Source organism: Cydia fagiglandana, chromosome 2 (genome assembly GCF_963556715.1).
Source record: "Cydia fagiglandana chromosome 2, ilCydFagi1.1, whole genome shotgun sequence".
Taxonomy (NCBI): domain Eukaryota; kingdom Metazoa; phylum Arthropoda; class Insecta; order Lepidoptera; family Tortricidae; genus Cydia; species Cydia fagiglandana.
The window spans coordinates 12881470-12893213 of record NC_085933.1 but is presented as its reverse complement, the minus strand read 5'-3'; the positions used below and the strand labels follow the sequence as shown (position 1 = coordinate 12893213).

The 11744-nt window shown below is 36.2% G+C and overlaps 1 protein-coding gene across 1 annotated transcript; it reads left to right on the top strand.

Annotated features, from left to right (window-relative positions):
* The first annotated feature begins 325 nt into the window (after positions 1 to 325).
* Positions 326 to 4216, top strand: LOC134676677 (venom peptide BmKAPI-like). Its single transcript, XM_063535079.1, has 3 exons — positions 326 to 508; positions 1007 to 1198; positions 4032 to 4216. The coding sequence occupies exons 1-3, from the start codon at positions 442 to 444 to the stop codon at positions 4214 to 4216; spliced, it is 444 nt and encodes a 147-aa protein (XP_063391149.1). The 5' UTR covers positions 326 to 441.
* Positions 4217 to 11744: the final 7528 nt, after the last annotated feature.

Genomic DNA, 11744 nt, shown 5'->3' with positions numbered 1-11744 from the left:
TTCTAAAGCCTTTACTAACTGCTAACCTATCCCCCATTCGGATGAAAAGCCCGCATCGCGCGTTTTATAGTTAGCGATTTTGTTATACCTATTTTATTTTTTTGATCATATTCGGGTTATATAATCTAATACGGTGTAATCTTAACAACAACAACAAGTTTATACCTACACAAGCTACCAATTAAATTCAAAAAGTTCAAGCAAATAACATTTTTTTTACTCTTTATGTCGTCACTGTAAGGTGATTCACTTTGAGGATATTTTACGAGGAAAATCAGAGTAAACAATGAATCGAAGTCAGTGAATCGAGGAAAAGTGAAGAATCACACGGAGCGAATTTTTAAATAGCTTTACTTACCTGCATAAACTAGTTTTAGTTTAGTTTTGTTTGCGAAACAAACAGGTTGTTTTTGTTAATTAAGTATTTAGGCACTTTTTACAATGGATAAAATATTTGTTACTGCGTGTGTTTTAAGTGTTTTTTGGTTTAATACAAGTGGGAGTCTAGGTGAGTACCTGAGGTACATAAGCTTAATTCCGAAGAGTATAAACCTATATACTTATGCAGTAACCGCTGTTTTGGAAAAATATGAGCATTGTCAAATGCAGTCAGGTAACGGAGTGTCCGAGCTTTGTTATGAATTTTACCAAACGCCAGAGGGCCTACCGCGAACCACGTTCGACGTGCCTGCCTGTCACACTTACGTACAAATTTACAAGTGCGACAAAGAGGCAACTCGTCGAACGTGGTTCGCGGTAGGCCCTCATATCTATAGGTACATCTCGGCTCGATATTTCGCCCCAGTAAACCCCTTACTGTTAATTTCATTGGATTTCTTGGAGACTTTTATACTAAAATTTAAATAAAAATAATGCATTCATTAGTAATTTCTCTTCAATTTAGCATGTTCAGTCAAGAACAGTCTGTAAATCGTAAATAAATGATACCCTCATTTTCTGCTTCCAATTTCAAACCTGATACACTGTGGAACAATAAAACTTTCAGTCATAAAACGGTCGGCATGCAAAGATGACGAGACGTTCGTGGAATGTGCGCACTGCGGCCCCGGCAGCTGCGAGGAGCTCGGCCGGCCCAAACCGTGCACGGGCAGTACCGGCTTATGCAGGCCGGAATGCGTGTGCATGGACGGCCACGTGAGAGACGCGAACGGCAACTGCATATTGAAGAGCCAGTGCCGTAAGTTACGAATACCTCCACTTTCTTGTGTTTCTACTAGACGCAGTTAATACCTATGTGCCAAATGTTTACTCATTTGCTCATTATTTACTGGTCGCTCAACATTTGATATCTTATACAATAAATATTTTAAGCACATTCATCCAAAAATAGCAAAATGGCCGGTTTTCGATTTACTTGGTTGTAATAAAATAGGGAATAAAAACTTTTTACAAAAAAAAGAAAACCGACTTCAAAAAGGATGAAATAAAATATTATCCTTTTTAAGTCTATGCGTTACCAACTGATATGTTTGAAGTCGGTGCCAAGCCAACTTTTGAAGCATACCATTATTTTAGTGCGATTCGATAAGGATGTACGTTGGATTGCCTTACAATGAACGTACTTTCTGTAGGTACAGTCGACGTTAAAAATATGTTTACACTTCTCGTCTTATTACAAAGGAGTAAGGTGCAAAAGTGTATAATACCTTTCTTTGACGTCGACTGTACCTAAGAACACACCTCAGAACACACGATCACGATCGATCTTCTTGGCACAGTCCGTACCGTATGTTTGTCGGCACGCAAGCGTGGGATTGGAACTGAAGTTATTTCCCGTCCCTTATTCAGAGGACTACATTTCAAAATATAAAACAATTCAAAGAATTTACGTTCTTGCCAAATTTCACCTAAAGCGGTTCAATTGTTTAGCCATAAAAAGGCGACAAAGAGGCAGACAGAATTACTTACACATTTATAATAGTTCTAATGGTACACTTCTAATGGGATTTATAGTCATAAAGCTGATTATTTTTGACGGGTATTCTTTACTACTTAGCTTGGCACCGACTTAAAACATATCAGTTGGTAACGCATAGACTTAAAAAGGATAATATTTTATTTCATCCTTTTTGAAGTCGGTTTTCTTTTTTTTGTAAAAAGTTTTTATTTTTCCATTTTTAGTTTTAACGCATTGTTAATAGCGCGACGCGTGAATGAAAAACAACATCATGATTAACACTAAATTCGTGTATTTACTTTAATAAATATGTAATCTGGAATTTTCTCGAGTCCGTCTGGGAAATTATAATTCCTGTCACTACACTAAATCCATCCTCCGCCCCGCCACTGACCCAATCCCTCAACCCCCCCGATCACTCAACCTCATAGCGTATCAACCCCTGATCCATGTACCCTTCGGCCCTGAACCAGCCGCCCTTCAACCACCATTACCCGACCCCTTAATCCCCGACCCCTTAACTCCTAACCCTAACCCCCGATCAGTAGCCTTACCAGCTTACCAAGAGTTTGACATTGATTTATTCGCTAGCGCGTGTGTGTAACTTACTTTCTTTGCATCTCACTCGTACTGGCATATTAGTGCGAGCGAGGTGCATAAAAAGTAAGTTACGAAGACGTTAGCGTCGCTAACTTAGCGAATATGTCAATGTCAAACTCGTGGTAAGGCTACACTTGCACTACGTCAAATTGGCGGTGTTCGGAAGCAAATGCTCAAGTTACTTTAGAAAACACCGAAATCACTTTACACGTGCCTTTAAAAACTGAGGAGTTCCCTCAATTCCTCATGGATTCCATCATCAGACCAGAACCAAAAATAATACGGAAACACCTTGGAGGCAACTCCTTCCAAACAAAAAAAGAATTACTCAAATCGGATCACAGGTGCCGGAGTAATCGCTGAACATACTGCATTTAAAAATCATCATCATTATCATCAAAACAATCATCATCATCAGGTCTACTTCATCAAAGTGATGGTTTTCGGGAGAAAATGCTCGAGTTGCTTAAGAAAATACCCAAATCACCATGCATGTGCCTTTAAAAATTGAGGAGTTCCCTCAATTCCTCATGGATCCCATCATCAGAACAGAACCAAATTAAAATGGGACCAACTCGGAGGTAGCTCCTTTCAAACAAAAAAATAATTACTCAAATCGGACTACGGATGTCGGAGTAATCGGTGAACGTACATAGAAAAAAAAAAATAGCCACAACCGAATACAGAACCTCCTCCTTCTATGAAATGGAAGTCGGTTAAAAATATAATAAAACCTGTAAAACCGCCTCCAGGTATGTTTTTTTCTTTTGTCAGGTCATTTCATACATTTTAGTATGACAGAATTGCTTTATTTTGAGCGACTTCTGAATAATATTTGATTCTTCTCAAATAGTTTTACATATTTTTTTACATGTCTGCCTAAAATGAACTATGTGGATTATACTGCAAAACGTAATTCAAGACCAAAAAAAGTGAGACAATGTTGCCATTGCAATAATTTGTTTCTAAAATTGTAAATTCCTTTTGATAAATAATCACGCTAAGATAATTTATTCATTAGTAATTTTACTCCTACTATTTAAAAAAGTACTTTTATTTATTTATTTGTACATAAATACAAGACGCGCTAGTAAAAAAGTGGCAACATTTCTTACTTTTTTTGGTCTTGAATTACGTTTTGCAGTATAGTGGATTACAAATATTAAAAGAAAATATTTTTTGGACCACCCTAATTAGTACGTAAATAGTAAAACTACGTACTTACTGTAAGTTTAGCCATGGAGTTACATCACAGAAAACCCTTTAATTTCGTGACAAAACTCAAAAACGACTGAACGCATTTTCATGCGGTTTTCACATATCAATAGAGTGATTCTTGAGGAAGGTTGAGTTGTATAATTTGCTAAACCCGTGCGAAGCCGGGGTGGGTCGCTAGTAATTTATAAGTAAATATATACAGGACCATAATCTTTACAAATATTTTATTATACTACGGTCGATTCATTTTGTTTTAAAAGAAATGTTTTTCAATGTTATTATTTACTAATTACAGCTGATTGCGGAGGTGACAGAAACGCGACCTCTGGTTGTGGCGACCACTGCGGCAGATCCTGTTCGGACTACACCGATACCAACAAGACTTGCTTCAGCAGCTGCCAGTACAACCGATGCGACTGCAAAGAAGGCTTCGTGTTTCACGACTCGTTGGGCGTATGCGTGTTGCCTGAAGATTGTTAGATTTTACCTACAATTAACTTTAGTAATAGACCTTTTTACGTAATTAACGTTGGTTTGGTAAATTAAATAGCAAAAAACTAGTTTTGGCAGCAGGTAGATTTATTAGTATTACAGTTTTCATCATCATCATCATCATAACTTAAGAGCTTTGCTCTTGTCGGTGGAGCAATCGCCAATCATTCAGCCAAATTAAAAATAATGCGTCGTATGTGGAAATTAAAAGACTGGCACAAGAAAGAAATGATTACAGTTTTAAAGAGGTAAAACAAATGTTTTTAAGTAAAACCAAAATGCTTGGTAAAAACGTACACTCTTAAGGATGACTCATGTTAGACCGGATCGTGGGTCGTGTCCGGGCCGGAGCTTCCGGCGCTTACTTTTCTATGGCATGACAGGTGATCACGTGATGCTTTCCACAGAAAACGATGCGCCGGAAGCTCCGGCCCGGACACGGCCCGGTCTGACGTGAGTCAGCCTTTATTCGACTACTTTGTCTTTACGACTGTCATGAATGTCATAATTATTATAAAAAAAATAAAATACTCCAACTCAAAGCGTTTAAATACTATCTACTAAATAATACAAAATCATTAGCAACCTACTGAAACACTGACATCATATTAATTTCACGCTAAGAGTTCCGTGCAAAAAACTATAAAATAGCTCTTAAGTAACAGAGAAGTGCAATTTGCCGTTTTTACCGTTTTTACTAAATGGTCACTTCATTTTGAGCTTGTTCGAACTTTCCGTGTTTGTATTGCAACCTTATCTGCATTTAAAAGCGCTGCTATCGCTTTGTCCGGAACGTTGCTTGATTAAAGTGTTTCTAGTAATGTTTTTCGATTGCTCAAATGGACTTTGATCGCTTATGAATGCGAGTACCGTCAGCTGCAGAGAAAAGTGACCCTCCTGTATAAGTTTGTATGCAAAGGGGTAGCTGAAAGCGAAAGTTTGTTCATGCAAAACAAAGACGGTTTTCATCAAATCGATACCTACTCTATTGCCGTCTCTATTTATTGTCAGAAATGTTGACTGTCATGCTTTGGTCATGCTTTATCAAGTATGTATTTATTTAATTAAATATGTTAACACAGAATCTTGAAAGACAGACAATGTAAACCTAATAATGAAAACTGACATAACATATTAGAACGTCGAACCATATATAAACCGCCAGGATAATTCTGTTAGTCACTGTAACTTCTAAACTATAATATAAACTTTATCTTAACGAACAATCAGAGAAAGAAAGAGACATGTATAAGAAAAGTTACTGTGAACACGCAAACCATTAGCCCACAACAAGTCAAGAACAGTAGCAAAGACAATGAACTAAAATTGGGAGTATTTTTGCCAAGATGAAGTTTAGTTAAAAAATTACTACAATGAAATAACGAGGAAAATGTAAAATCTTAATACATAATGTATTAAGCTTTCCCGACCTTCCTTATTAAGGTAAACGTACTAGTGCTCGACATGCTAATGCCCAATAGATGACACCTTGCTGTCGCCTCTGTTGACAATGACATAAGTTTCAAGATGACATGTACTGGTACCGCGTAGAGCACCAGGCCGCGTAGCCAAGATGCCGATCGCTTACGCTCCGTAGCGATCGAAATGCAACTGTCACTGTCGCACTAATATGGAAGTGTGATAGAGAGACATAATGGTTTTCGTTGTCGAAGCGATAGCGATTGTAACCTTGGCTAGGCCGGCAGTACGCTTACCTTATATATAATAAGGAAGGTCGGGAAAGCTGATTGAAGATTGTATTTTGACAATAATATTTTACCTTATACGAAATTTAATAGCGGTTAAGCACTATGCCTCTGTTTATAAATAAATTCAACATTCACATGCACAGTCAAACTGCAGGTACTTGTTCCATAATAAAATCAATTAGTGTCCAGTGAGTGTCCAGTTATCCACTAGATTAATAAAAGAAGATATATTTTCATCTTCTTCTTCTTTGTGTTAGGGATAATATTATAAGGCTCCAAGCCTATGTATCACTGCGACCATCCCTGATCATTGTGATCGCCACCTACTACAGAAATATTTTACTAGTGATATTAAAACGATGCAAGATGCAAGTTGCACAATATTGTTGTTTTACGGTAACATATTATACTCAACTTACACTCGTGTAGGACTTTTCTTTGCCTAACCTACTGATTGTTTATTCATTCAGCGCAAAACCGCAAACACGAATAACCAAAGTCAATTAGAGGGAGAAGAATAACATTTTCCTTTACCAATTATCTTGTTCGGAAGTACGGTTCGATCGACAGTCAATAGCAAGAAAGGAACTAATAAGACAAATTAATCGGATGTTTCGATGCTGACGGAGCTGAATCGTACAGATTTGTGAACTTAGAAACATCATACCAAAGTACCTTTATAAGCAAATAGGTTCGTTACAAATGGGTGTTCGTAATAGGACAGATTGAATACGAGTCAGTACGTTCCATAAGGAAGCTTCGTTATTACTATAGAGAGAACCTGAACAATTTCAACAAAAAAAATCAACCTTTAATTACACATACATAATTATTTTGTTTTAGTACACATGTCAGTGTCTTTTATAGTAGTAAAGCGACAAAAACTCGTGAATCTTCGGAGAGGCGTTCCAGTGTCAGGAATGTCAGGATTGATTTATGTTCCGCAAAAAGCGCCCGCTCGATATTCCTGACTGATGTAGCTTCACTATGTAGTTAGGGAAAACATTTCACTTGCAAATATATATTTATTCTATTATCATTTAGCACAATATAATTTTTATTGCAAACGAAAAACTAGGTACCTTAAAGATGTCGTTAAATAAAATGTTTTGTATCCTGGTTAGACTAACACGACATCTGATTCTCTCCTTTCGACTCCTTTATTAAAAGTTCACTCCGATGAATATTATACTAAAACTATTAATTAAACTAAAATTTTAGGCACAGATTCTCCGTGCACCATAACGGGAACAAAAAATAGAGTAAGTAATACTATTTTTATCGTTTAAATTTTATTATATTGTTTTTTTCTTTTGTAACTTTAAAATTGTATTTTGATAAGAGTGTACAACTGTACTTGTTGCCTGAAATAAAACTTTATTTATTTTATTTTATTTTTTTCAGTCTCACTCCGATATCTCCGAACTAATATATTCATCTATTATTATTAGGAACATAAATAAAAAAAATCCTATACTTTACTCTTGCAGCTGTACGTGAGAGGTGTCAAGATGAAGAGGGTTCCATGTGTGGAACTTTAGACTTTGAACAAATTACCAAGTTCGGCATATTCTACTAAATAAACAGCAAGGAAATTCTAACTTTATAACCCGGTAATAAAGTCTTATGGATTTGCTTATTCCGGTGTATAATGATCACACCCTAACCTAATGCTATATTCAGAGGGATATCATTATAAATGGGACCGATTATGATCCGTTTGATAAGGGTTAACAAATTGACACAAATTTGTCAAGCATTATATTATTAGTTGTGTGATAATAATAATGTTCATCGTAGAACGTTTTGGATGATAAAGAATAGAAAATATGTATAACAAACGCATATTTTATTTTCTTTATTCATTTTATTTGGTAATTACAACGCAATATCTAAACTAAATTATAAAAGTATCGTTAAACCGGTAAAGTTTGCCTCGATACTCAATTGTTTACAACCACTTTTAAATTGTTGAGCATTGATACAAAAGTATTCAACACATCAAAAATCTGAAAAGTGGCCACCAATGTCAGTGCGGTTATTTGGTAAGTACCTAAGTTTCTTGTGTAGTACAATTACCTACATATGAAGTACAAACAAAATATCGTAATTGGTTTCTATAAACCATAAAATATCGACGTTATGGTCGGTGTTTACTGTTGAAGTTTGGAAAATAAATACGGTCTTCGGGCGCCTTTATTATATTTTGTTGACTGAAGGGAAAGTTAAATAATACCAAGATTACTTTTAAATTTGATTCAAAGCGACAACAAGGGATGTTCCGATATCAATTTCGAGCTTTAAGAAGTTTCCGTTGTTTTGGTTCAAATTTGTTAATTTTAGAATGATGATCTGCAAAACCAGTGTGATCGGTATTGTTTGGAGGGCAAAAACAAAATAAAATTAATTAAGCCAGCAAGTAGCCTTCTAGCCGAGTCATATATAGTGCTTTTCTCAAAAATGGTGCAAGAAATATAAATATCATAGAAATATTTTACAAAAGCAACGTTCTTACATATATATTTTGACAGAAAAAAGCCCTTGCCGCCTTTTTATTTTATTTAATAAAAAAATAGAAGTTTATTTTTCTGCCAAAAATACGCCAACCTATTTGAGACATCTAAATAGTCGCGGTACTAATCATCTGTTTGGCTGTTTAATGGGCCTGTGCCTTAATTTGATATGGTCATTTCAACTTTTAAAAAGTTTGGAACTCTGCAAATAATGGAATTTGTATGCAACATTGCAGTCCCAAAATCGAGACTGCGATGTTTTTAACTTTTTAAGTTTTGACTGACCATAAACTACGCGCTTCGCGACCTATTTTTTAGACGGCAAAGTCGACTTTGCCGTCCATTTTTGAGAAAAATTCATAACACTGATTTAAGAGGTCAGAAGATATACTAAGGGCCAGTTGCACCAACCACACTTGACAGACTGATTAACGTCAGCCGGCGCGCCCCGGCGCTTTACGTACTATGAAACTTTCCATACATAAAAATTTAGCGAACTCTTTAACGATAGGAACAGTTTGGTGCAACCAACCCTAAATGTTCCGATCATTAACCAAGGTTAAAAGCAGTATTAATTACAGTAAGAAAACATTGAAAGGTATTGTTGTCTAGGACATATTCACATGTACCTACTAGACAACAATAAGTCGAAGCGCAAACCTTGCACCCACGCAACATGAGTAAACCAACATGACGCTTTGTTTAAGCCACTTGTTTTTTTATTTATTAGTCTGTGAATACATTTCTATTAAATAATAAGATATATAAATGTAGTAATTGAGCTTATACGTTGTCCCACTGCTGAGGACATGCCTCCATATATGCACGAGAGGGATCGGACTATGGTCCCCATACTGCTGCCCTAAAGAGGTTTGGGGATTTCACGTACAGCTTATCAATTTCTTCACGACTGTATGAATGTTTAATCACAATATTTTCTTTCAACGAACTGTGACTGGTAAATAGCAAATGATATTTCATACATTTTCGGAAAAACTCATTGGTAGTTACAGCCCGTGATCATAGTAAAGGATGAATCACGTTAAACCGGGCCGTGGCCGGACCGGAGTTTCCAGAGCTTCGTTTTCTATGGAAAGCACCACGTGTCGGACGCCTCGGCCCGTGTACGGCCCGGTCTAGCGTCCTATATTTTATGACTACAAAATTAAATTATATTTTGCAGTACCTAAGAATATAACATTTTATAAATAAATACCTACGCTTCTACTACAACACAAACATTATGTACCAAAAACAAATATATTACTTTATTAAAGGTCTAATTGAAATTTGTTCCTTAAAGGGGTACGAAATGTTCAAGACCCTAATAAACGCACCTTTTAATTAATACCTACTTTTGCTTTCAAAGTAATCGCCACCGCTTTTCTCTCAGACAAAGATATTCTGATTTTATTACTGTCAAATATCCGATTAAATTATTCTAGGTTTTCGTTAATTTGATGTGAAATTTAAATTGGCGTAGACGCGTTTTCACCCGACTCACGAAGCCTAGGTATGAGTAAACTCCATGGTTTTTCGAATAAGTATAGGTACCTATGTATAGTGGAAGCACAATAATTTCCTGTTACTAACAAAAATAGGGCATAGGCTAACTTAGCCATTTCTTAAAAGTAAAATACACTTCAAAGCTCCTTATCAGGAAGAAAGTTCCAAATTCAAGATTTCCTAAGAACCCGACCCTTTGGATCCGTTTCAAATAATTAACGAATGACCGGTAATAAAACACGCTGCTTTCAATCTGACCTTTGTTTCTTGAAGGTTCAGACTCTAATTAAATTGAAAATGTTTAATTGTTCCCTCCTGGAAATCATATTTGATTGTCCTGAAACTTCGAAATAGCGATTTCTGAATATTATTTTCACTTACACAGATCTACCTAGGATCTGTAAGATTGTCCCAAATATTTATTTATTCATGGTCCATTAGCTTCCTTTTAAACTCTTTTTGTTTCCAAAAAGAGTTTAAAAGGAAGCTCATTGGCCTAAGATATCATTCTGATGTGTCTGAGTAGAGCGCGGCGCGCTCATTCTTTCTTCCGTGGACGTTCAAATTGGCCCGACAATCATGAAAACAATACAGCATTATAGTTGTGTAAATTGTTTAGTTACTCAGTGTAAATTATCGAAATAAACGTTTTATTGCGGCATAAAAGGCCGTATCTTCCTTTAAGTTATCTTGGAAGTTTAATTTTTTTCACAGCGTCAAAAAAGGGACTGTAGACCTGAGTACCTATACAGCGCGATTCGGGAAATGAATTAGAGATTCACTAGATATGAAATAGTAAAGATATGTGACGTTCCACAGCAAAAGGTGCCATTGCCCCGGCTGAATATTCGAGCGGCGTTAATAATAGCGTAAGCGCCAGCCGCCATGAGGTACATTTTGCCGTGGAACGTCACATATCGTTACTATGGGCCTGATTCGGATTTTGAAATAGACATCTTTTAGACATCACCAAGATACGATAACGATATGTTTAAGATCTAACCTGTCAAATTTGACATTTGCGCGATTCTGGGGATACTTTTGAACGATTTCCACAGGATATGACTTAGAGATCCAATTCACATGTAATAGATATTACTCTATCTAACGTAAAAGTGACATTGGTTGCCCGAATTGCGCTGCAATAGAGAACTAGTTGATATCTAAACTATAACGTATCTAGAATGGATCTAGTACGTGTGGTCTCTTGTGAATAAGTTGAAGTTCGAATACGGCAGTATTTCATATCTAGTGTATCTCTAATTCATTTCCCGAATCGCGCCGTTATACTATAATTTCAACTCGATACCTTCACGCGTTCCCGAGATAAAAGGTCTTGACACACAGACGAACGGACAACAAATTCGTTTTTGCTTTTGTGGTACGGAACCCTATTTATGATATTTTTTTTAAACGGAAACCGTTTTCAAGTTGTATTTTGGCAGACAGGTAAACAATTGATATAGAATTCGCCCATATTGCACTTTATACTGACTCCACTACGTCACGAGTCACAATAGGCAGTCTCGATTACAAGCGTAGGTAACTTGAACAAACAGCATGCAATACACTGAAGAAAAACAAGGGGCACTTTATTTTTTTCTTTGTTATCATTTGTTTAGGTGGTTATCTTGCAATACACTGAAGAAAAACAAGGGGCACTTTATTTTTTTCTTTGTTATCATTTGTTTAGGTGGTTATCTTTATGTGGTATTTATTCATGAAAAACAGCAAGGTTATAAATTGTTCGACATTACACGGAGTCTCAGTTATCGCTCTTAAGCGATG

Excerpts from the sequence above, each read along its gene's own strand:
- LOC134676677 (XM_063535079.1), top strand. The coding sequence starts at position 442 with ATGGATAAAATATTTGTTACTGCGTGTGTTTTAAGTGTTTTTTGGTTT. Across the intron at positions 509-1,006 it reads TAATACAAGTGGGAGTCTAG|TCATAAAACGGTCGGCATGC; the intron begins GTGAGTACCTGA and ends TAAAACTTTCAG. Across the intron at positions 1,199-4,031 it reads CATATTGAAGAGCCAGTGCC|CTGATTGCGGAGGTGACAGA; the intron begins GTAAGTTACGAA and ends TACTAATTACAG.